This window comes from Erinaceus europaeus, chromosome 9, assembly GCF_950295315.1.
Source record: "Erinaceus europaeus chromosome 9, mEriEur2.1, whole genome shotgun sequence".
Taxonomy (NCBI): Eukaryota; Metazoa; Chordata; class Mammalia; order Eulipotyphla; family Erinaceidae; genus Erinaceus; species Erinaceus europaeus.
This window is the reverse complement of record NC_080170.1, coordinates 118,632,924-118,658,624: the sequence shown is the minus strand read 5'-3', so window position 1 is coordinate 118,658,624 and position 25,701 is coordinate 118,632,924. Positions and strand designations below refer to the sequence as shown.

Sequence of the window (25,701 nt, the reverse complement as noted above, 5' to 3'; positions counted from 1 at the left end):
AAGCTGTGATTTTGGAACAGAATGGGGGGCTATGAAAGAAAACTACAACCTTTCTCAAAGTAACTAAGAGGTCTTCAGAGGCTTACAGCGGAAGAGACTCACCACCTTGGGGAAGAGACATGGAACTTACACTGTTCCTGGTCCTCGGGGCCATCACTTATGCCACCAGTATCCACTCAGACACCCAACTACTAGGTGCCAAGCACCACCCTTCTTTATACTAGAGTTGACTGGCTGAGCAAGGCCTGTATAGACTTCTATGTAGTAAAGCATAAATTCACTTGGAGCTGTTTCTATAAAGAAAGTAGAGCCAGGAACGGTCGGGTTCTTTGTCTTTGAGTCTCACAAGGGATGTGTTAAATTTCCAAGGATGGTCAGAGGCAGTAAGAGGAGAAGTGATAGAGCCATGTTATACTGAGGAAAGAGACGTTTTAGGTAGAATGATGGAGAGGGGTTACCACTAGATTAAGATGAACTTGGCTTCTTGGCAGGGCTGCTGTGGGCTATTCCCTAGTAGCAGAATAATCAAAGCTAGAGAAGAAAGCAGTGAACTTAAAAGCTGTTATGAGCTGAGTTACGTGTACCCTGGGAAGAAGGGGGTTTTGATCATTTGTTCTAGATACAAAAGGGCAGTGGGAAAATGAAAGACCCACCTTACAGAAGCTTCCTTCAGTGCGGTGGGAGCGGGGCTCAAACTTGGAGCACGCACACGGCAGAGCAGCACACTGTCTCCGTGAGCTATTCCCAGCCCTTGCAGTTAACGTGGGGTGGGGGTTGGGAGAGGGAGGATTACATTGGCTACTGGAAAATGAATAGAAGTTAGTCTGGATGGATGCCTTTGCAGTAGGTGAAAGCCAGCGGCTTGTGCTGGAGTAGTGGGGAAGTAATCAGTGATTGAACTTTGAAGGTTGAGTCTTGAGTACTTAACGCCTGGTTAAACTCAGTATGGGAGAGAAAGGAACAGTGACAGCTTTCAACCTGAAAACTGATCAGTTGGTAGGAGGTCACTGGTTCCTGAGATGGGGTGGGTCTGGGAAGAGGATAGTAGGTTAAAATGCTGGGCTTTGAATTTTGGTGTTTAGTAGCAGGCATCAAGTTAAGCAAGTCCAATCTAAAGATGGGGGAGCCAACGCATAAAGAGATGTGTCACTTGCCGGAAAGTGCAGCTACAGTTGATAGCATAAACGCTGGCACCTCGTGACCGCTATCCTGGACTGTTGGGCGAAGAGGAACTGTGCGGCCAGTGGAGGTGGGAGGCGGTCAACCAAGTAAAAGGTTTCTAGGGAGAGAGAGGTAAGCTAGGAGATGTCTTTGATCCAGAAAGGGCACTGAGATTTGCCAGCTGCATCTAGCAAAATGAAAGGCCAGGAGAGAGCAGGCGATGGAAGTCTCTGAGAAGACTTAGCTATACAGGAGAATCTAAAACGGGATGGTCATTGGGAAGAGATGCAAGGTGGGGAGGTCTGGCCTAGCGGAGAAAATGCTAGGGTTTTAATTATCAGAAAAGCCCAGTGAGGAAACCTGTTTTGATGCAAGGAGGGAGAGAAATTTGGCTCAGTTGCTAATCCTCAGCTAACTGATTGCATGAATTCAGGGCTTGACCAAAAAAAGCTCAGCTTTCGGAATGCAGATGTCTGACAAGCCGAGTGGAAACGGTCGTGGAAGACTTGATCAGATTTGATGGTGCTTATGGAGCCAAGAGTGTCTCTGAAGACCACTTGAAGGGAATCGTGAGAGACCAGCTCACCGTTTGCCTTAGGGTAGTGCCAGGGATCAGGCCCCCAGGGCCTCATGCTCACACCATGCAAGTCCTGTACTCCTGCTACTGAGTCACCTCCTTGGCCACTCTTCCCACTTCTCCAACTGCTTGAAGAGTTTGTTATTTTTCTGGGAGACAGAGAGGAACCAGGTCATCCTTAGAATACATGTGACGGTGGGGGTTGAATCTGGAACCCCATGCTCGATCATCCAAGCATTGATCCACTGTACCACCTCCCTCCTGTGTCACGCAGCCTATAAACCCGTAGGCTTAGTAAGATGTGGTATGTCCATGCCGTGGACTATTACTTAATCATAGCAATTGTGCGCCAGCCTACTGTTTACAACGTGGGTGCACCTCGAGAAAGGTACTTAAAGAAGTCTATCACAATAGTTACATAATTTCATTTTTAATGATTTTTTTTTAATAGGGGATAGAAACATTGAGAGGGGAGGGGGAGAGGCGAGACACCTGCGGTACTGCTTCACCACTTGTGAAGCTTTCCCCCTGTAGGTGGGGACCAAGGGCTTGAGCTTGCATCCCAGCACACTGTAATGTGTGCACTTAACCACATGCACCACTGCCTGGCCCCCAAAATAATTGGTATATGATAACTGACTTCTTGGGGTAAAAGGGCTGGGAGAGTTGGGGTGGAGTGGAGAATGAGAGTTAATAAATCAGTTTTGAGATGATGAGAATGTATTCTAAAGTTGGTTAATAATGGTCCAACTTCGGATAGACTGGAAATCACTGAGCTGGACACTTTACACGAGTAAATTATGAGCTCTGGTGTATTATCTGTGAAATTGGTCTAAACGAACCAACAAAGAGAATTAAGGAGAAACAGACACAAGCATATGAAATAGGTATATAGAGACATGTCGGCCAGGAAAATTGCCTGCCCGGATTGTTACAAGTTTAAAATGAGACGAGTCTGAGTACTGAGGGTGGGTGGGTGACCTCTCAGCCTTGTTCAGGTGCGTATTGGAAGACTGGTGAGGGAAACCTCTGGACTCCAGGCCAGGTAAGGAGAGCGAAGTCATTGGCGGTGTCGTGGGCCTGACCTCAGAGGAACCGAGGGCTCAGAGGTGGTGGTTTGTAACGCACTCCTAGAAACTGCCTGTGGATTTGCTATGTGAAGAGGCCAGGTGGTGGGAAACTGCGGTGCCTTTTCAGGTGCTCCTTGTCCCTTTCCCCTTCTGCTTCCTCTTTTTTTTTTTTTTTTTTTTTTCCACATAGCCAATCCTTTCTTGAAAGGTGCTGTTTAAATTTGCATGACATATCCTTCATGAAAGCATCCAGCTCGTTGAAATTGGTGCCACCCTCAACAAGATTTGATTCTGAGTGTAGCTACTGTCTCCCTGGTGTCACACACAGCATCTGTTGTAGAAAGCTAAGCTGCCCTACCCGTCTTTGCTTCTGAAATACAGACCACTCGCTCTTTGAGGACCCATATGAGACAGTAAGCTGCTTCACATTTCCACCAGGTGTGACCCACCAGTTCTCAGTATCAGCTGTAAAATTTATCACCTGTCTCCAGAAATGACTTTTTTTTTAGTTCCGCATTCACTGCTTACAAGCCAAGAGCTCTGCTCTTCCTCTCAGCTTATGCCAGTCCTGTGGTTAAAGGTGGGGTAGGTCTGGCTGCTTATCCCTGGCGTCCCATTTCAGTTGAGTCATCGCCAACTCCTAGATCCTTGGATCCTAAACCTTAACTACCCTCCAGTGCCTGCCCCCTTTCTGCTTCCCTGTGTGCTGTTTGCTAAAAGGACCCTTTAGAAAAATAATCATCCCTGCTTTAAAAAGAAAAAAATAAATCCATAGCTAAAGAAGGGCAAAGCGAATCTCTTCCGAAGACAGTGTATTCCAGTTCTCAGGTCAGAACAGCAGACCACTGATGTGCAGACCTTTCACAAAGGCTGCCGCTCTCAGCATTGTGCTTCCTGCCTCCGAAACCCAGTTCAGACATCCCGTCGGGCCCCTATTCAAACTCATGCCACCTTTGCCAGCATACCTGCGAGTGCCAGGTCCTGCAGCAGTTAGCATCGAAGGGAAGGGCTTGATCCTTCAGCGTGTTGAGTGAGTTAAGAATGTAAAACTCAGAAGCTCAAGTCATGTGTGGACTCAGTTTGAAAACTTGGTGATAACTGCACATCGCACTTAAAAGGTCAAATTGAATAATTGCATTTAGACTTGGTTGACTCATGTTACATCTTAGTGTATGCATAATGTTAGTTACGCTCTGCCCTAGTTTATTAAATTTTCTTCATGAAAAGCAATGCATGTTCACTGACAATAGAGATCCTGCAGTAAGCAGAAGATCCTAATTCCATCCATTAGTGGAATTTGAAGATCAACATTTGGGATGTGGGGAATATCCTGTCAGAATAATTAATAAATTTTAGTTTATACAACTTTAAACAGAAGATCCACTTAGAAATGAGGGGTGGGATTTTGTGTATAATGATGTGCCCTACAGGGTGGTTTTTTTGTTTTTTAAGAATTTATGAGAAAGATGGGAGAGAGAACCAGACATCTCTGGTATGTGTGCTGCCAGGCGGGGATTGATCTCGGGACCTCATGGTTGAGAGAATCCAGTGCTTTATCCACTGCGCTATCTCCTGCACCACGCTCTATAGGTTTTAGTACAGCTGCTGCGGATGCTGCCAACCCAAGGGCTGGCACGGTTGCTCACCTCGCGTTCTCACACATCCATGGCCTGCCTTCATGCCTAGTCCTCACTTCACTGGAGGAAGCTTTGATACTATGATCTTTTTCTCCCTCTGTCTCTGCCACTATCTGAAAATAGTTTGCAACAGTGAAACCCCAGTGTTGATTAGTGTGAGGGAGAAAAGGGACTTGGGATGTGTTCCTGTACAAGGTCAAGGTGACCTTGTATTCCTCAGTGATTGTCAGACTGGTAGTTGAGGAAGCCAGTCATCGTGAAATCAGCTCAGGAACAAGACCAACTGTTCCACAAGAGAGACTGCTTCCTCCTTGAGGGTTAATTGAAAGTACCGAGCTTTGTCAGGTACTCTGAGCCCATTTCCTAGCGTTGTCAGAAATTGCCCAGTTCAATCCCCAGCACTATAATATTGCCAGTGGTGCTCTGCTTCTCTACATGGGTTTAATAATAATAATAATAAATTGCTGTTGGAGCGCTTCAGCCTGAAGATCAGGACTCAAATGTGCTACCCTGCCCTCTGCAACAGTAAATGTAGGTCCTTTCAGTCTTTGAGCAAAAACTAACGAGAAAGCAAAGTTCCGTGTAAGGGTTTCTGTACATTACAGTGATTGCCAAGAAAGGCTGTACACGGGCACATGCATTGTGTGCTGCCGATTCTGAGTGAAAGTCCGCAATTGTTGGGACCGCAAGTTTGCTTATAAGAACAAGGACATTGTAGCTTGTTGACTGGCTGGGCACTGTACACTCAGCAATGTTAGAATGTTTCGGTTGCCCACTAAATCTTATTTCAGCCTGAGAGGAGACATGGGTGTTGTTTGTTGGGCCTTTCCTAGTGAGAATTCGAAGGGTCTGTCTTTGTCTCGCTCAGTCCGTTTTCACTCTGCTGGCTTCCTGTTGTGGTCATTAGAACTTTTAACTTTTCAATAACACTGGGGATCCCAGAGTCAGAAGAAGGACTTCAGATCTTTAATCATAAGAAATGAAAAATAGGACATTTGTTCTTGCAGGAACAAATATTTAAATATTTAAATATTTAATGCTAAGGTGTTTATCACCCGTTAAAGATAGACGTGTGGAATGATGATTTCTGCATATAACTATGTGCCAAGCCTTTGTCCCATTTTAATCTCAGCTGGAGATGCGCATCAGCCCTGTGTTTCTGAGGCCTGTGTCCAGTCTCACTACTGAGTAAAATCCTATCTCCCCAAACAGACTCTTCTTAAGGAATCTTAATGCCAAACCTGGTGAAACTTTATGTTAAACAGAGTAATGAACAAATACACATGCTTATTGTCTCTCATACTACTTTTAGCTATCTTTAAAAAATCGGCGGGGCGGGGCGGTAGCGCAGTTGGTTAAGCGCAGGTGGCATGCAGCAGAAGAACCGGTTAAGGATCCCGGTTCAAGCCCCCAGCTCCCCACTTGCAGGGAGGTCACTTCACAAGCAGTGAAGCAGATCTGCGGGTATCTGTCTTCCCCTCCTCTCTCAATTTCTCTCTGTCCTATCCAACAACAGCTATAACAATAATAACCACAACAAGGACAACAAAATGAGAAAAATAGCCTCCAGGAACAGTGGATTCCTATAGACCCCCAGCAATAACCCTGGAGGCAAAAAAAAAAAAAATTAGCAGGGCTTGTTAAAATGCTTGCTAAAGTGATAATAGTAAAAACGTGGGGAGAAAATAGTGTATCTGTCTTTTTTTTTTTTTTTAAATGTAGGGCTTAACAGTTTTAATCACTCAGTTAAACCTATCATTTGCTCCGATCTTTGTACGACAAGGTAAGGTGAATGAATCTGTTGATCTGAGTGTTTGGCTGGCGACATATTGAGTGATAAGATACTGTTGCTTTAGTGGCGAACCACACAGAAATCCTTTCCGACATCAGTATAAATAAATCGTTGCATTGTTGTGACCCTTGTAGCAATACTTCTCTAAATTAAAGTAGTAAGCCCTTATCCCTTGGGTCAACACCGGTTTCATCAGGCTCACTGCCTTCGGGAAAATTGAGTCAAAGGAACATGAGTGACAGTTATCATTTTGGGCTGGGCGAGTTGCACTAGATGTACTCAACATTGAAAAGAAGACCTGCAAAAAGAAGCTGGGGTGTGTGTGTGTGTGTGTGTGTCTTTGCATGCATTTGTGAGGCATGTAAATGACATGAAGTCAGAGCCCCCTTCTCCCTAGTATGAGCCTGAGGCAACCTTCTGTTGGCACAAATAGCTTGTTCCTTTATTTCATTTGTCTGTTTTTTAGTAGGAACTTGATACACTGGGCTTTTTTTCCCCCTCAGCTGCCCTAGTCTACTAGCATGACGCTGCACTAAGTGTGTCGTGTATAGGATAGGGTCATCTAGAAGACTGTTCACCAGGGCTGGGCACAGGGGCTGATGCAGAGTTCCTCACAGAGAGAACGGCAAATAGCACAGAGTTGGAAGATTCTGAGTTGACTTGTCTTTCGCTCCAGGCTTGACCGGAAGCAGTTGAGACTCGGGTGGCATCTTCCATGTTACTCACATCCGCTTTGCATTGCCTTTCCAGGTACTCAAGGAGTCGCACCTGGTCCCGTGATTGGACTCCAAGCCCCATCCACGGGTCTCCTGGGCGCCCGCCCAGGCCTCATCCCCCTCCAGCGCCCCCCCGGAATGCCGCCACCTCACCTGCAGCGCTTCCCCATGATGCCCCCTCGCCCCATGCCGCCGCACATGATGCACAGAGGGCCCCCCCCAGGGCCGGGCGGCTTTGGGATGCCTCCACCGCATGCCATGAAAGGCCCGTTCCCGCCGCACGGGCCCTTTGTCAGGCCGGGGGGCATGCCAGGCCTCGGGGGCCCGGGGCCAGGCCCGGGTGCTCCTGGGCCTGAAGACAGAGACGGAAGGCAGCAGCCGCCGCCACAGCAGCCGCCACCGGCCCAGCAGCCGCCACCGGCTCAGCAGCAGCAGCAGCAGCAGCAGCAGCCGCCGTACAGAAACGATAACAGGCAGCAGTTCAATTCAGGTAGAGACCAAGAAAGGTTTGGAAGAAGATCTTTCGGAAATAGGGCGGAGAATGACCGGGAACGGTATGGGAGCCGTAACGAGGATAGAGATCATAGCAGTCGCGACAGGCGAGAGTGGGGAAGGAGGAGCCCTGACCGGGACAGGCACAGAGACTCGGAGGAAAGAAATAGACGCTCTGGTGGGCATCGAGACAGAGAGAGAGATTCCAGAGATAGAGAGTCCCGTAGAGAGAAGGAAGAGAACCGAGGAAAGGAGAAGTCTGAGGCGCCAGAGAGGGCAAGTGGTAACAAGGCCTCCGACCCTCCTGTTAGCCAAATGGGAAAAGGCGACACCGTCCCAGAACTCAAGGGGACTGAGTCCGAGTCCACAGGGAAAAAACCTCCCGAAGAGTTACCTGCTGAGGCTACCTCATCCGTCGAACCCGAAAAGGATTCCGGCTCAGCAGCCGAGGCTCCTCGCTAGAGACTGGAACGCGTCTGGCTGGGACGGGGACACTTGCGGAGTGTAGAGTCGGGATGTACAGATGCTGTATGATAATTCGCTCCTGCTAAATCCACAGCCCCGCAGTAGTTGGTGGGGAATTGTAAGCAATTTGATTGCTCCCTTCTATTTAAAAATAGCCACAAAATAACAAAAAATACTGAAAATATGGATAAATATTACCCCTTTTTGCTGTAACTTTTTAAAAGTTTTGACTTTAAAAAGTTTACAAAATCGTAATTAGAAGTGCTCTCTATTTTTTTTTTTTAATTTAAGACAAGGTTAACGGTGAAAGCTCAAAACAATAGGGATGTTTTTAATAAACTCTATTTTCGTAACAAACTTTAACGTGTGCTATTCTTCCTACACTGCATCAAGGTGGAAAAGGATTGTTCACCATCAAAGTTTGAGCTGTTAATAACTGTACTGGAGTCTAAATTAGACTTGTTTATTTGGAAATAGATATTTTTGTGTAGTTATTTTCAAATTTTCCTTTTGTAACTCTTTGTTAGCTACTCAATGGTAAGGTGAGAGGTTTCGATGTTAACTGGGGGCAAAAATTGTCAGCTTTTGCAACTGAATTCAGGATTTTCTTTTCTGCCTTAGGCTTTGTGGTAAATGTTTCCCTGAATTAAACTGTAAAGAGAACTTTTGCAAGTGTGAGAACGTGGGCCCTGGCTTTACCTATTGTACTGTGCACTTCCTGGCTGCCCCGATATTAATGACTTAGGAGGTTGGGTGTTTTTACCATCCCATTAAATTTTTCCCAAAAGGGGGGGGTGAAAGAAATCAAGCAAGCATACATTTGAACCTAAAAGCTTTCTGTCTTTATGTTTAAACGACTTAAATGCAACCTATTGTTTCCCATAAACCTGCTGCCTTTCTTTACCTCCCCTGCTGGGCAGAGGTAGACTGAACTCTTTGCCACTTACAAATTGCTTTCGTTAGCTTAAAAGTGTTGGAAAAAACAGTTGTGTGTTATCTAAGAACCACAGAAGACATCTGAAGCCAAATCAGACTTCTAGCTAAAGTAATATCAAAAAGCAGTGGCACAGAGAAAGGCCCACCCTTACACAAGCCAAGTATTCATGGCCTTGAGTTTGTTATTTTCAAGGGTCCTGCTTACAATGTGCTAAGCAGTTAACTTTGCCTTTGCCTTCTTTGCTGCGTGAGGCTGCTCTGTGTCCTGGATTTTGAAATACTGTGGTCTGCGTGACAAATTTGGGGAGAAATGACCGCTATCTTGAGTAAGGTTCTTGTGCTCCTTCTTCCTGCCTTTGGAAAATGAGAAGACCCGGTTTTCATCTGCAGACCTGAACAAAGCAGGTGGGACTTGTACCGTGTCTAGTATTGTGAACACTTGGTTGTGTGTGGCAGAACCTCAAAAGTATTACACCTGAGGCATTAGAGCAAGCCCTTCTGTTGTCTCGGTCCCACACTGGGTGAAACCCATTTTTAAGTCATTTGATGGGGAGAGAAGAGAGGAAGACACCACAGCACAGAACCACCACCACCCCCAGGTGCTGAGGGGTCTTGGCTCCAACTTGCGTAGTGAGTAGAACACAGCAGGCACCTGCCAAGGTGAACTATCCCACTGGCTAGCTGGCAGTGAACATTCTATTCAGAAACTGGAAACTATAACTTGTCTCTTTCCAAAGAAGCTTCGCTTTCCTAAGTGATCTGTACTTGACAGAGCACACATTTAGTTAGTCAGAATTATAGAAATGTTCAGTTTCTCTCTCAGAAACTGCATTCCTCAGTTTTCGATCCATAAATACCTGCAGTCCACATTGGAGAATCTTAGTTGAAGAGCATTCTCTTACAGACACATAATGAGTTCAAGAGAAACAGACTGAATTCATCAACTGCGAGTAGAGTCAACCCCCAATGATGTTTAAGCTCATTGGGAAGCGGAGTCAGTCAACTGAGTGAGCTGAGGTTTAGTCAAATACTGATCCAGAGCCTAAGGGAGAAAATCTGAATTTCCCTCAAACAGGACAGCCCACACTTGCTAAGGACTAAGGGTAAGGTCTCTGCTCAAAGACTAGGTTAGCTGCTAAAAATGCAAACATTTTCATTACCTCATTTAGGACTTTGAAAAGTCTACAAAGTGGTTAATAGCTGTCAACATGTTACTTGTCTGGGAGTCCACCAGTTTAGGCTTTTAATGTTAATAGCCTCAAAGTCAGTGCTGTGCAGTATTTTTCTTTAGTGGAGGCTTGAATGAGAATTGCAGACATGGAGACAAATCGCTCACACACTTTAATTGAGCTACGAAATCATATCAGTTACTTAGAGCAGTTAAAAGAAAAAGTCACACCGATTACATATTTAAGATTACAATGTTTAATGTTTTGTCAAGTGAAATTTCTACAACTAGCAGGACAACAGATGAGTTACGAGGACACAGACCACGTCCCAGGGAATGTTCACTGTGCGATGCCGATCACACCACATGCCAAACGACTTCCAGCGTTCCCCGTCTTCGAGCTTTCGTCATCCCCACCTCTGCCCAAGTCATCGCGTTTCTCATGGACCTTTGAAACACGTTAAGGACATGAGTGAGATTTAGGGCTATGCAGTAATAACCACCACCACTCCCCGCAACACCCAAGTGGATTTTTTTAGATGTTTAAAATAACACTTGTCAGGGAATAAACTTAAGTTTTTATTTATTTATTTCTGGATCCGGAGGTGTGTTTTCCTTAAAGGCTCTCTTAAGTAAGCAGTGCGCTCTCTCGAGTGGAACAGAAATCTAAACCGCTGTTCTGAGGCCACCGCACCACACCACCTTAGTAACCTGTTACAGCAAACATTCCTGTATAGTACACGATGCTTTGGGGCAAAAAAAAAAAAAAAAAAACCTAGCAGAGCTGCCTGTCAACGAGAGGTGACCTGACAAGTACTGTGAATTCCTTAAACAGTGGCATAATGAATTTTGCTTTTCAAACAGTTTTCTACTGTGGCCGAAGCAGGTTTGGAAGGGCTATGCATCAGCTCAAAGCAAGTGACTAAATGTCCAGAACCCTCTAGGCCTGGCAGAAGACAGTCTGGTCTTTGAGGTGTTTTGCTCTTCCCCATGTGGGGGGGGGGGGGGGGGACGGGACAGACACACACAGGTTAAACATGATGCTAAGCTGTGAGGGAGCCCACCCACACTGCAGACTGAGCAAAATGCTGTTTAACTACAAGGGAGAGACCCAATCTCGGCCTGGCATTCTGGGCCTTTTACAAGTAGGATCAAGAGTGTTTCTGCCGCGCAGGTCTATGATCACATCAGTGCTCTGAAACTGCCTGAGCTTTGCTACAACCATCCTCCAGTCAAACTATTGATTTTCAGGACCTGAACTAAAAATACAACTGAAACCAGGGCAGGTAACTGAACCAGTGGGAGAGAGAGAACTAAACAGAAATACACTGGCCTGTGTGCTAGGAGAAACTGGATTAAGTGCTATGAAAACATACCACCATTGTGCGGCCGATGATGGAATTTGGGCCAGAGAGCGCGATCATGGCGTCCTCAATGGACACGTGGGCCACGCCATCTTTGCCGGCGCTCACGTTGCCCAGGTCTCCAACGTGCCTAGGAGGAAACACCAAGAGTCAGCACTGCCACTGGGGCAGGTCATGAGCAAAACTTAGAAATCAGTCAGGTATCTTAATGGGCTAAGAGACGGGCATATCAAATAGGACCTCTCGCCTTTCTATTTTTCAAATGAACAAAATCATGGGGACAAGACACATTTTTAAAGTAGACCCTCTAGACACGTGGCTCTTGAAACAGGCTTCAAGTCTGCTGAGGGATGTGTGCGGGGAAGACTGAGGGGGGATAGATCGTGACTCACCTCTGAGGGGAAGCCCTTAATCTGGGCCATCGTTAAGGAAGCTATGCCTCTAGGACTGGCAGAAAGACTATAATTAACTACTTCATCAATCCTTATCTGTAAGGCCAGTATTTTCCAACAGAGTTAGAGGGAAAACTGAACAGAAACATGGGAGTCTGTCTGAAATTCTCATCTCCAAACCCTCCCCTGTTGCACGATGATGTTTGTTTTGCTGGAGGCTGAGGTACTGTTATTCACGGCATTTCCTGTATTCGTTGCACTTGTATCAGTTCTGTACTCAATAAATGCTACAAAACCAAAGTTTGTAAGTGTCCCCATGTGTCAATTCCTTAGCCCCTGGCATAAGTCATCCCAGCACCTGGGAGAAGAGGTTTATGTAGGGGGGAGGGCACTCACACCATTATCTTAGCACATAGCAGACCCAGAAGACTTCCCCCCTCCCCCCAAAAAAAGAAACCACAGCTAGCATGTGAAGCATTCTGCTACTCACCTCTCTTGATCCTTTGGCCCACCGTGCTTTTTGCCTAGAGGGTTAAAGTGAGGGCCTGCACTGGTACAACCTATGAGCCAAAAAGAAGTGAATCCATTATGCATCAAAACCCCAGATTCGGGGGTTGTATTGTTAAATGGGAAACGGGAATGTTAGGCATGTACAAACTATTGTATTTACTGCTGAATGTAAAACATTAATTCCTCAATAAAGAAATAAAATTTAAAAATTAAAAAAAAAACCCAGATTCTCCAACAATTGCTATTTACTGTCAACCATGAATCCCCTCAAAAAAAAAAAGGGAGGGGGCGCTGGGCAGTAGTGCAGCAGTTTAAGTGCACACAGCACAAAGCGCAAGGACCGGTGTAACGATCCCGGTTCGAGCCTCTGGCTCCCCACCTGCAGGGGAGTCGCTTCACAGGCGGTGAAGCAGGTCTGCAGGTGTCTATCTTTCTCTCCCCCTCTCTGTCTTCCCCTCCTCTCTCCCATTTCTCTCTGTCCTATCCAACAACAATAACATCAATAGCAATAATAATAACCACAATGATAAAACAACAAGGGCAGCAAAAAGGGGAAACAAAACAAAACAGGCCTCCAGGAGCAGTGGATTCCGAGCTCCAGCAATAACCGTGGAGGCAAAAAAAAAAAGAAAAGAAAGGGGGGGCTGGGGAGATAGCATAATGGCTGTGCAAAGAGTTGGGGGGTGCACACCCGGTTAAAGCCACACTACCAGGCTGAAGGACCGGGTTTGAACAGAGGACAAGCTTCATGTGTGAAGCAGGTGTCTTTCTTTCTCTCCCCCTCTTTATCTCCCCTCCTCTCTCAATTTCTCTGTCCTATCAAATTAAAAAAGGGGGGGGGCGAGGGAGGGATGGCCACCAGGAGCAATGGATTTGTAGTGCCAGTATCAAGCCCCAGCAATAAGCCTGATGGCAAAACAAAGGGAAAAACTCATACCTCAGGCTCTAGGTTCAGTCCCCAGCACTAAGTCAGAGCTGAGCGGTGCTGGGGGTGGGGCATGGGGGACACTGCATCACTGAAGACAAAAATGGAGACTGGAGATACTTACACTAAGGGCAATTGAGCAAAAATATAAAATAAGAGGGGAGGAGATAGCATAATGGTTATACAAAGAGATTCTCATGCCTGAGGCTCAGACGTCCCAGCTTCAATCCCCCGCACCACCATAACCTGAGCAAGGCTCTGGAAAGAGGGGAAAAAAAAAAAAAGGAAAAAAGTGACCCAACTGACTCGTGCTCAGGAAACTATGTGGTTATGGGGAGGGGGTGCAGTGAGCTACTCTTTACATCTTCTCATTTAAAAAAAAAAATTTTTTTTTAATTTATTTATTTATTCCCTTTTGTTGCCCTTGTTGTTGTTGTTGTTATTGATGTCATCGTTGTTGGACAGGACAGAGAGAAATGGAGAGAGGAGGGGGAAGACATAGGGAGAGAAAGACAGACACCTGCAGACCTGCTTCACCGCCTGTGAAGCGACTCCGCTGCAGGTGGGGAGCCGGGGGCTCGAACCGGGATCCTTACGCCGGTCCTTGTGCTTTGTGCCACCTGCACTTAACCCGCTGCGCTACCACCCGACTCCTACATCTTCTCATTTTGAAAACCAGTGTTAATTTAAAAAAATAAAATTTGACATTCCAAAAAAAAAAAATACAGAAAGATGGGTTTTTTACTGGATAGAGCCAGACAGAATTCTAGAGGAAAAGGAAGACAGAGAGGGAGACAGAGAGACACCTGCAGCCCTGCTCCACCACTTATGAAACTTCCCCCTTGCAAGTGGGGACTAGGGGCTTGAACCTGGGTCCTAGCGCACTGTAACATGTGCTGCTCAACTGGGCGTGTCACCACCCAGCCCCTATAAAAACAGAAAGAGAAAACAAAACCGCGGAGAACAGAAACAGGAAGCAACACCTCTGTGAGGCTCCAGTTTCAATGCCCGGCCCGGCCCCTGCTCACTCGTGCATAAGCCAAGTGGGAGAGGAGGGGAGGGAGGGGAGCACAGCCAGGTCAGGCCCCCTCCTGCAGACGGATGCTGGCTGAGTGGGGGCCCCACTCTGCTGGGCTCGGGCTTCCTGGAGAAGCAGGGCACCACCCTCCACGGCAGGAGATGGGCCAGGCCCCTGCTGAGCTGCCCCCCGGTTAGAAGGTGGCACCCCTCAACTACAGAGACTGAACCCCCACAACCCACAGCACCTCTCTCTCCCTGCCACCTGAAGCCTTCCTCAGTGGCACCCTGGGTCTACAGGGCAGAGCTCCAGGGGTCAGAGTTCAGCTGGCATTCTGCAGCAGGGTTCAGGGCAGGAGATGCCTTGAGGCCTCTGCCTTGTGGAGAACAGCAGGAAGTTGCCACTGTTTACAACTTTTTCTTCTGCCTCCAGGGTTATTGCTGGGGCTCGGTGCCTGCACCTTGAATCCACTGCTCCTGGAGGCTTTTTTCCCCTTTTGTTGCCCTTGTTGTAGCCTTGTTGTAGCCTTGTTGTGGTTATTATTATTGCTGTTGTTGATGTTCATTGTTGGATAGGACAGAGAGAAATGGAGAGAGGAAGGGAAGACAGAAGAGGAGAGAAAGACAGACACCTGCAGACCTGCTTCATTCACCACCTGTGAAGCGACTCCCCCACAGGTGGGGAGCCGAGGCTCAAACTGGGGTCCTTACGCCGGCCCTTGCACTTTGCGCCATGTGCACTTAACCTGCTGCGCTACCGCCCGACCCCGTTTACAACTTCTGCCCCTTGGCCCCAGGGAGCAGACCGGAAGTCTAGAATAAGTTCAGAGTAAGCAGGAGCCTCTTGAAAGAACTGAAGGGAGGTGAGCAACTGGAGAAGTGGATCCTGGTGGTTAGATCACTACTGAGAGGGACCAAGTCATGGAACACTGAAAGCAAATGCCAGCAAGACACACCAGCAAGACGGCCCAAGTCTTCAGGGTGTGAAGTCTGATTGCTGGGGGGCTGTTAACCCCTGCTCCTAACTCACTCCCCCCCATGCCCAAGTGAGAAAGTGAGACAAGGAATCAGCCCAGCCCAGTGCTGGCCTGCCCACCCCCACCTCACCCCCCACCATGACAAAAGCATCCCCTCCCTCAGGAGGTCACTCCAGGCTGGGCACGGGAGGACAAGGAGTGGCCTGGCACCTACCTTGTGTGTTATCTCCGAACTGGTGGACGTGGAACCCATGTTCACCTTCAGCCAGTCCGGAAATGGAGCCCGACACTCTGACCTGTCCACCATCCTTCAAAGAGAGACAGAGAGAGAGACCAGCGTTGGAGAGCAGGTGCCTCTGGGCACAAGGACAGACGCTGGACAGCTCCCGCCCCGGCCAGGGGCAGAAGAGTCAGCATCCCAAACACCCCCCCCCCCCCCCCCCCCCCCCCGCCCCAACCCCAGTCCTACCACTTCCTAACAACACACACCTCCGATGCTCTAGGCTGGGCCACTCTTCTCCCAGCCCCGGGGAGTGGAGGGGCCCTGAGGCTGGAGTCACAGTGGAGTGAGAAGGCACCCAGACACACGTGCCTCCGGGTTCTGGCTCCCTCACAGGGAGCACGAGGAGCGAGAACTTAGCCCTGTGTGAGCACCTGTCAATAGGTCCCATGTGCACATGGGATTTGCATCTGTGTGTGTGATCTCAGACTCCTGATTCCCAACATGAGCAAGCCACACTTTTATTATTATTATTATCTTTATTATCGGATAGAGATAGCCAGAAATTGAGAGGAGCATAGGTGATAGAGGGAGAGAGACAGAGAGACACCTGCAGCCCTGCTTCACCGCTGGTGAAGCTTTCCCCCTGCAGGTGGGGACCGGGGTCTTGAACCTGGGTCCTTGAGCATTGCAACATGTGTGCTCAACCAGGTGCGCCACCGCCCAATCCCCAAGCTACACTTTTTAAATTTTTTTTTCCTTTTGTTGCCCTTGTTGTTTAACATTGTTGTGGTTATTGATGTCATTGTTGTTGGATAGGACAGAGAGAAATGGAGAGAGGAGGGGAAGACAGAGGGGGGGAGAGAAAGACAGACACCTGCAGACCTACTTCACCGCTTGTGAAGCTACGCCCTTGCAGGTGGGGAGCCGGAGCCTTGAACCCGGATCCTTCCGCGGTCCTTGCGCTTTGCGCCACATGCGCTTAACCCGCTGCGCCACCACCCGACTCCCAAGCTACACTTTTTAAACACTTTTTCCTCCTCCATGCAGACTCCTTTCTACAGAGCAAACATGAGAAAAAAAAAATCAAACTGGGAAATGTCCAACTGGCCTCTAGTTCTCCATTCTTTAGCATGGATGAAGAGTTTTTACTTGACAGCCAGAAAATAGCCTCACACTCCACTGCCCCTGGAGGTGTCCCTGGTGTCAAAGGGACTGAAACCCCGATTGTCTCTCCACAGACAAGAAAACACCAGCTCTGTCCCCAGTCAGGAGTTGGCAGTGGGCGTGGGACGGCCACACAGACACCAAGGACATGATAGCGACAGAGACTCCAAGTCCACTCCGCAGTCATGCACGAGACGGTCTCTCTGCTTTGAATCCAGTTTGCCAGTCAAGAACCAGGGCAGGTGCAGGTGGCTTAGCCTGGAATGGCCTGAGGTTCTGCTGGAAAAAGGCCGCTGCTCTGTGCCGCTTTGAGATTGAGTCTATCATGACTCTTTCAAATGCAGGCCTTTCATCTTGGGAAAAACTTGTGCCCTGGGAATGTGGAAGCTGCCCACCTCATGCCCCCCCATCCCCAACATAGTGTGATGTGAACAGGCTGGCTGAAGGCAAAGAAACAGTCACACACACGCAAAAAAAAAAAAAAAAAAAAGAAAAAAAAGAAAAAAAAAACTAGGAACCTAGGAACCTGCTCCTCCAGGTGAAGCTTTCTGCTAGAAAAGACTGCCATCAGGGGCCAGGTGGTGGCGCACCTGGTTGAGCACACATTATTACAGTACAAGGAAGGACCTGGGTTCAAACCTCTGGTCCCCACCTGCAGGGGGAAAAGCTTTGCAAATGGTGAAGCAGGGCTGCAGGTGTCTCTCTCCCTCCTCCCTCTCTCGCCATTTCTGGCTGTCTCTGTCAAAGAAATAACGATAATTTAAAAAAAAAAAAAAAAAAAGGTTGCCATCAGGTAGGGGTAAACAGCATAATAACAGTGAATGCAAAGAGACTCTCATGCCTGAGGCTCCAGAGTTCCAGGTATAATCTCCCAGCACCACCATAAGCAGTGCTCTGAAGAAAAAAAAAAAAAAAAAAAAGATTGCCATCTAAACCACAATTTAAGTGCAACCGACAGAAAACAGTCCCCAGGCGAGACTACACCCTTGTGCACTTGCAGATTGTACCGCACACCCAGCCGAGGTGTAGCTGGCATGTGCCTGGCCGGGCTCCGGGGAAGGCGGGAAACCTCCAGGGACCCAAGGTGCAGAGCCACCCAAGGGCCAGATGTAAGGCGATTCCCCGGGACAGCAAAGCAGCTCCCCACCGGCTGGGGAGCTGAGAACTCAGGGGCGGCCCCTCCCCAAAACACAGCTCACAGACCTATTCCCTCTCTCCCACCCCACCCCCGCCACGCAGTGGGGACACTGGGGGGCACCCCATGGCTTCCTGGGACACCCCCCCACACACACAACAACAACAACAGCCACGCTCAAAACACCCTGAGCATCAGAGCCGCCCTGGAGAGCTGGGCGCAGCCTGCAGGCCCCGGAGATGTGGAAGCAGCTGACCTGCGGCGGCGTCCCAGGCCCTTGATAGCAGCGCCCCCAATGTGCACCCCGGGGACCCTCCCCTCCTCCTCAGCCAGAGAAGGGAAGGGCTTGGGCTTCGTCCCCGGCCCAGGCTCGTCACCCTCCAGAGGGTGTTGGCCTGACTTTTCGGGAAAAGGCCGTGTCGCTCTCGCCCCCGTCCTATTTTGCCATCAACCCCGGAGCACCCGGTCCCCCAGGCTGCACCATCGGCCCCGAGGTCTGCAACCCACTGTCAGCACCATCGGCCCCCGGTCTGCAACCCACTGTCAGCACCATCGGCCCCCGGTCTGCAACCCACTGTCAGCACCATCGGCCCCCGGTCTGCAACCCACTGTCAGCACCATCGGCCCCCGGTCTGCAAAGCCCCAAGCTCCAGGCAGGAGGCACGCATCCCCTCGCTGCACCTCCGGCCCCCCCAGAACCACTGCGCCCCCAGAATCCGCAGCCCCCTCCCCCGCCAGACCTCCACGCCTGGAACCCCCGCCGGCCCGGGGGTTCCCGCCCTGAACCCCGCCCGCGGGCCCACGCAGTGACTCAGCACACGCGGCGGGCGCGGCCAGGCCTGCGGGCACCGACTCCGGGAGGGCCGGAGGGCGGCGCGAACCCGGCCCCGGGGCCGAGATGGGGGCGTGGCGGGAGCGGCGGGCCCGGCTGCGGGGCGGCGGAGCACAAGTGCGCGCAGGCCCGGCCTCGGCCTCCCGCCTCCCGCCCTGCTCCGGCCCTTGCCTTCTGCTCGAAGTGAATGGTGCCCTTCACCGGGCCGTCGCCCTTCAGCACGCACACGGCCTTGGCCGCCATGACTCCCGGCGTGAACTCCGCTCCGGCAACTAGGGAAAAGGACGGAGACGCCGCCGGAAACGCCGACGCAACTACAGCGCTGTGCGGCGCAGGGGCATTTATAGCAGGATCTTTCGCCCCGCCCACTCTCCCCGGGGACCAATCACCACCCGCGCACTCCTCCCGCCCCCGCCGCGGGGTTTCGCCTAGAGAGTGGCTGACGGGACCCGGGGGCGGGGCCAGCGCAGCTCGTGGTTCCTTAGGCCCCCGGGGCTGTAAATGGCGCAGCGCGCAGAACTAAGAGCCCAAAGCCATTCCCGCCCAGGCTGCACCCATTGGGCTGCTGGAGATCTAGAGAACATGCCTTGAGATCTGAAGTCACTTTGGCGTTCTCACGAGCTAGGTAAACATTGCTTTTTTTTTTTAATTTTTAATTATCTTTATTTATTGGATAGAGCCAGAAATCAAGAAAGAAAGAAGTGTTAGGGAAAGTCAGAAAGACACCTGCAGCCCTGCTTCAACGCTTGTGAAGTTTTCCCTCTTCGAGTGGGGCCCGGGGACTCGAGCCTGGGAACCTGGGTCCTTGCGCACTGTAACATGTGCGCTCAACCAGATGCGCCACGCCCTGGCCCCTGTAAACATTGCTTTCTGGAGTGCATTGGGCGCGTAGTAGTTCTGTAAAGACTCTCATGCCTGCGTCTCTAAAGATGCAGGTTCAATCCCCTGCACCACCATAAGCCAGAACTGAGCAGTGCTCTGGTAAAATAAATAAATATGGTTATCGGGGCCAGGTGGTGGCGCACCTGGTTGAGCGTACATGTTACAGTGCGCAAGGACCCAGGTTCAAGCCCCCGGCCCCCATCTGCAGGGGAAAAAACCTCACAAGTGGTGAAACAGTGCTGCAGGTATATCTCTCTCTCTCTCTGTTTCCTCTCTATATATCCCCCTTCCTCTCAATTTCTGTCGGTCTCTATCAAATAAAAAAAGATTTAATAAATATGGTTATGCAAAGAGACTGTCGTGCCTAGGGCTCCAAAGTCCCAGGTTCAGCACCCCCATACCACCATAAACGAGAGCTGAACAGTACTCTGGTAAAAAATTAAAATAATAACAATAATTAATAAATACATGTAAGGTGGGGTGTATCAGAATCTGGGAGACAGCTTAGTCTGTTAGAGCAGCAGCTTGCCTGACTGTGGCCACAGAGGTTGCAGGTTCCATCCCTGGGACCACCTTATACCAGAGCTGAGCAAGGCTCTGGCCTCTCTAATGGTCATAAGATAGTAATAAAAGGGAATTGAGCGGTAGTGCAGCGGGTTAAGCAGCGGGTTAAGCGCAGGCTGCGCAAAGCTCAAGGACCTGCATAAGGATCCCGGTTCGAGCCCCCGGCTCCCCACCTGCAGGGGAGTCACTTCACAGGCGGTGAAGCAGGTCTGCAGGTGTCTGTCTTTCTCTCCCCCTCTCTGTCTTCCCCTCCTCTCTCCATTTCTCTCTGTCCTATCCAACAACAACAATAAAAAAACAAGGACAACAAAAGGGAAAATAAATAAATATAAAAAACAACAAAAAAAAGATAGTAGTAAAAATAAAGGCAGTCTTAAGAGAAAAGTCAGACCCGCCAGTAGATTTTCATCCTTTTCGTTTTTGAGTGGTCTAATCTTTTGCTTTTCTGAGGATGTGTAAAGTCAGCACAAATGTCTCAGTCTTTGGCTTCACTTTTTCTTTTCTGGAACAATGGTAGTTATTGCCACCATTATCATCCTTAGACTTCATCTTAACTTTTAGCACAGAGAATTGCAAACTCAGTTAGCAGGATTCTGTATTATTTTCATATATACATATACATATATATATATATATACATATATATATATATGTATATATAGTTTCTGGTTTTTCCAAGGCTACAGCTCTAGGTAAAAGAAGATGTCAGTTGGATTCTATGCAAGGATTATGTTTTGTCTGGCTCTGTCACTACAATACTCAAAGAGAAGAAGACAGGATAAATCATTAATGATGCCTCCCTACCCCAGAATAGTATTTACTCTTCAAAGACACTGTCTTGGGGGTGGGGCTGTGACATACCTGGTTAAATGCACATAGTACCATGCACAAGGACCCAGCTTGAGACCTGGCAGGGGGGAAGCCTCACAAGTGATGAAGCGACTCTGCAGGTGTCTGTCTTTCTCCCTCTCAGTAGAGGAAGAATCAATTACAACAATAAAACAAGGGCAACAAAAAGGGAATAAATAAGTAAATACTCAAAAAAAAAAAGGAAAAAAAGAAAAGAAAAGAAAAGCCAATAAACTCATCTGTACTGTTTGCTCATATCATAGTATGCTCTCGAGATAGTTTCTTTCTTTCTCTTTTTTTTATTTTTAATTTTTATTGGCACCAAGGTTATAGCTGGGGCTTAGTGTCTGAACTATGAAATCCACCACTCCTGGTGGCCATTATTTTTCTTTTTCTTTTCCTATTATACTTGATAGGACAGAGAGAAATGGAGAGAGGAGAGGAAGACAGAGAGGGGGAGAGAAAGAGAGACACCTGCAGACCTGCTTCACCACCTGTGAAGCAACTCCCCTGCAGGTGGGGAGCCGGGGGCTCGAACCGGGATTTTTACACCAGTCCTTGCGCTTTACGCCACTTGAGCTTAACCCGCTGCGCTGCCGCCAAACTCCCTCTGAGGCTACTTTTCTAGCCCCTGGTGCTCTGAGGCTTCTCCTGTCAGAGAAACAAGCCTCATTTTTCTGGCACCTTCTAGAAAAGGTCTACATTTGCAAGTCTGCTTTTGGCACGTGCACTCTGTCTCTGGGTACCTGGCACGTGCCTGGCAGTTGCAAAAATGGGTCAATGCCAATCAAAGGGCCTTTGCCCTAGACCAAAGTTTCTCTGGATTCCAGGAAGTTGGTTGGATTTCAGTCTATGATGAGAGTTCGTTGACAGATCAACCCACAGCTACAAAGAACCTCCCTGACAAGCCTGGACTGTGCCTTCTGAGGTTCACAGAAGGACTTGTGTCCTGCAGGACTTGAGGACATCCTGCATTGCATCCCTGGAACCTCACACCTGGACAGGGGAGTCCCTGACTCACATCACCTGTCTGTGGATCCAAGGAAGCTTCCGCTCAGAACCTTCTAGAACACAGTTAACAAGCTTATTGATTGTATTTATATATTGCATTTAAAATGCATGTAAACAGGGGCCAGGTGGTAGCGCAGAGGGTTAAGTGCACATGGTGTGAAGTGCACAGACCGGCTCAATGATCCCAGTTCGAGCCCCTGGCTCCTCCCTATCTGTGGGGGGGGGTGCGTCGCTTCACAAGCGGTGAAGCAGATCTGCAGGTGTCTTTCTCTCTCCCTCTCTGTCTCCCCCTCCTCTCTCAATTTCTCTCTGTCCTATCCAACAATGACAACAGCAATAGCAATAATAATAATAACAAGAGCAATAAAAATGGCCTCTAGGAGCAGTGGATTCGTAGTGCAGGCACCGAGCACCAGTGATAACCCTGGAGACAAAACAAAAAACAAAACAAAAAAAAAAACAGCATTTAAACAATTGAGTACCTTCTAGAACAAGGTTAAGCGATTGATTGACTGTATTTATTTATTGCATTTGAAAATGTCTGTGAATCATTGATATGCTAAATTGCCCCTAGGAATTGAAGTTTATTTTATTTAAGATAGAGACGGAAGTTAGAAGGGTAGAGAAAGTGAGGAAGAGACCACAACCTGAGCCTTCCTTCCATGCCATGGGGGCTGGGCTTGAACCTGGGTAGAACATGTACCTGCACTACGAATCCACCGCTTCTATTGGCTTTTTTTTTTTCCTCATTCAACAGGGCAGAGAGAAATGGAGAGAGGAGGGGAAGACAGAGAGGGGGAGAGAAAGACAGACACCTGCAGACCTGCCTCACCACTTGTGAAGCGACCCCCCTGCAGGTGGGGAGCCGGGAGCTCAAACCGGGATCCTTACGTGTCTCTTTCCTTACACTGTGTGCGCTTAACCGGGTGCTCCACCACCCTGCTCCTTCTTTCACTCTTTCTCTACCTCTGTCTTTCTGCCTCTCTAAATAAATAAACAAATAAGTGAATTAATAAAAGTGGTATTAGCTGAGACGCCAGAGGCCCCAGGGTTAATCCCCAGCTCCAAAAACCATCAACCAAAACTGAGCAGTGCCCTGGTTAAATAATTAACTAATTATGGGGAGTGTGGCAATAGTGAAGCGGGTTAAGCTCAGGTGGCACAAAGGAAAGGACCACTGTAAGGATCCCGGTTCGAGCCCCTAGCTCCCCACCTGCAGGGGAGTCGCTTCACAGGTGGTGAAGCAGGTCTGCAGGTGTCTATCTTTCTCTCCTCCTCCCTGTCTCCCCCTCCTCTCTCCATTTCTCTCTGTCCTATCCAACAACGACCACGACCACAATAATAATAACTACAACAATAAAACAACAAGGGCAACAAAAGGGAATAAATAGATATTTTAAATTAAAAAATTAACTAATTATATATTGTGTCAAATTTATTTTACAAACGGCTCAGGAGGACACCAACCCCAGGGAGAACAGCCCAGGGATCTCACCAGTCCCACGGTCCTCACACTGGCAGGAAGGGGCCTTGACTGTGTAGCCTTGGGGGCCTGGGCACCTTTGGCAGCTGGAGCTGGAGTGGGAGCTGCTGCTGGAGCCTGGGCCTTGGCCTTGGCTTTGTCTTTTCTCCTGAGACCTCTGGCCATTTAACTTGGACACGTTTCCCAAGCCTGGGGTGGGCAATGTAAGTCAGTTGCTTGAGCTTGCGGCTGCTGCCCTTTGGGATGTTGGTCTTGGCCTGCTTGGGCTTTGCCGGGGCCTTGAAGGCCTCAACCGTTGTGCTCACGCCTTGACGTTATTGGCCTGCATCTTCCTCAGACTTTTTTTTTCTTTATATTTATTTATTCCCTTTTGTTGCCCTTGTTGTTTTATTGTTGTAGTTATTATTGTTGTTATTGATGTCGTTGTTGGATAGGACAAAGAGAAATGGAGAGAGGAGGAGAAGACAGAGGGGGAGAGAAAGATAAACACCTGCAGACCTGCTTCAACGCTTGTGAAGCGACTCCCCTGCAGGTGGGCAGCCAGGGGCTCAAACCGGGATCCTTACACTGATCCTTGCGCTTTGTGCCACCTGCGCTTAGCCCACTGCGCTACCGCCCAACTCCCCCTCAGGCCCTTCTTGTTGTGTTTCTTGGCAAATTGCATGTTCCTCAGGAACCTGGGGTCCACTCCCTTCAGAGATTCATATCTTTGTGGTCGAGGTTTTTTAATGCCATTTCTGTGTCAGTTCTGGGACTGGTTGTGCATGGTGTGGTTCCTGGACTTGGCCATGTCTGCACCAAAAGCTACAACCTGCTGCAAGCGCTGGAACTGGAGGGGAACTAATTAAAGTGGCACCAGCTGCCCACACACTTCACCAGGTAGAATGCTTATTTTGCCAGGCACAGAGCTCAGGTTTGAAGCCCAGCCCCGTGTGGGAGGTGTGAAGGTACTGGAGAAAGCTCCGGTACTCCTCTCTCTTCGTTTTCTCTCTCTCTGAATGAGAAAGCAGCCTGGTGGTCCGGGCGGTGGCACTATGGCTAAGGCACTGGACTCTCAAGCAGGAGGTCCTGAGTTCAATTCCTGGCAGCACATGTACCAGGGTGATGTCTGGTTCTTTCTCTCCTCCTATCTTTTGTTGGTATTCTTCGTGTTGGTTTGGTCCTCTTCCCCCTACCTCTGAGAGATTTGGTTTGGCCCCTGCTAGTTTCACGCCCCCTCTTTCTCCCCACCCCCTATGCTAAGGAGGACCAGAGTCCCAGCAGCAGCCCCTAAAGGAGAATGATGGGGAAGCACATGGTGTGGTGATTTGCCTGTTCGTTAATAAAGACTAAACTGCAGCTTCTTGGCCCAGCCATGTGTCCACGAGTCTCTGTCTCTGTCTACCGCCGCGAAGCTAGCCCGGCCTGCTGGAGCCCCCAAACATTAACGACAATCTTTCCCATTAATAAATAAATAAAATCTTAAAAAAAAAAAAAAAAGCAGGGAGTTGGGCAGTAGTGCAGTGGGTTAAGCGCACGTGGTGCAAAGTGCAAGGTCCATTGTAAGGATCCTGGTTCGAGCCCCCGGCTCTCCACCTGCAGGGGAGTCGCTTTACAGGCAGTGAAGCAGGTCTGCAGGTGTCTGTCTTTCTCTCCCCCTCTGTCTTCCCCTCCTCTCTCCATTTCTCTCTATCCTATCTAACAACGACAACAACAACAACAATAATAACTACAACAATTAAAAAAAAAAGCAACCTGGGTGAAATGAAATAGGCCTGTGTGGGGCTTTGGCTACACACACACCCACCCACACACATCACACACACACACCCACACCCACACACACGCCCCATACACACACACACACACACACACCACACACCACACACACACACACCACACACTCACACACACACACCACACACACACGTCACACCCACACACACACCACACACACACATCACACACACCACACACACACACACTCACACACACCACACACACCACACACACACCACACACACACACACCACACACTCACACCACACACCACACACACACACACCACACACACACACCACACACACACCACACACACACACACACCACACACACACTCACACAAACACACACCACACACACACCACACACACACACACCACACACTCACACCACACACCACACACACACACACCACACACACACACCACACACACACCACACACACACACACACCACACACACACTCACACAAACACACACCACACACACACCACACACACACACACCACACACACACACACCACACACCACACACACACACACCACACACACACACACATATCACACACACTCACACACACACACACACCACATGGGG

At 49.0% G+C, this 25,701-nt stretch overlaps 2 protein-coding genes and 1 pseudogene across 6 annotated transcripts in view; 1 reads left to right on the top strand and 2 right to left on the bottom strand.

Annotated features, from left to right (window-relative positions):
* Positions 1 to 8,577, top strand: part of SCAF4 (SR-related CTD associated factor 4) — a 56,825-nt gene extending 48,248 nt beyond the window's left edge. For all 5 annotated transcript variants that reach the window (XM_060198622.1, XM_060198625.1, XM_060198623.1 and 2 more), the window contains exon 20: positions 6,988 to 8,577. In XM_060198622.1, coding sequence (XP_060054605.1) covers positions 6,988 to 7,907 — 920 coding nt within the window. In that variant the 3' untranslated portion in view covers positions 7,908 to 8,577. The remainder of the gene's footprint in view (positions 1 to 6,987) is intronic.
* Positions 8,578 to 10,248: 1,671 nt separating this feature from the next.
* SOD1 (superoxide dismutase 1) lies at positions 10,249 to 18,886 on the bottom strand. The gene is made up of 5 exons (XM_060198637.1): positions 18,701 to 18,886; positions 15,414 to 15,495; positions 12,261 to 12,330; positions 11,391 to 11,508; positions 10,249 to 10,462 (listed from the first exon to the last, which is right to left on the bottom strand). Exons 1-5 carry the CDS (start codon positions 18,794 to 18,796, stop codon positions 10,355 to 10,357), a joined length of 474 nt encoding a protein of 157 aa, XP_060054620.1. The 5' UTR covers positions 18,797 to 18,886; the 3' UTR covers positions 10,249 to 10,354.
* A 1,498-nt stretch (positions 18,887 to 20,384) lies between these two features.
* On the bottom strand, positions 20,385 to 24,132 carry LOC103110563 (large ribosomal subunit protein eL29-like; annotated as a pseudogene).
* Positions 24,133 to 25,701: the final 1,569 nt, after the last annotated feature.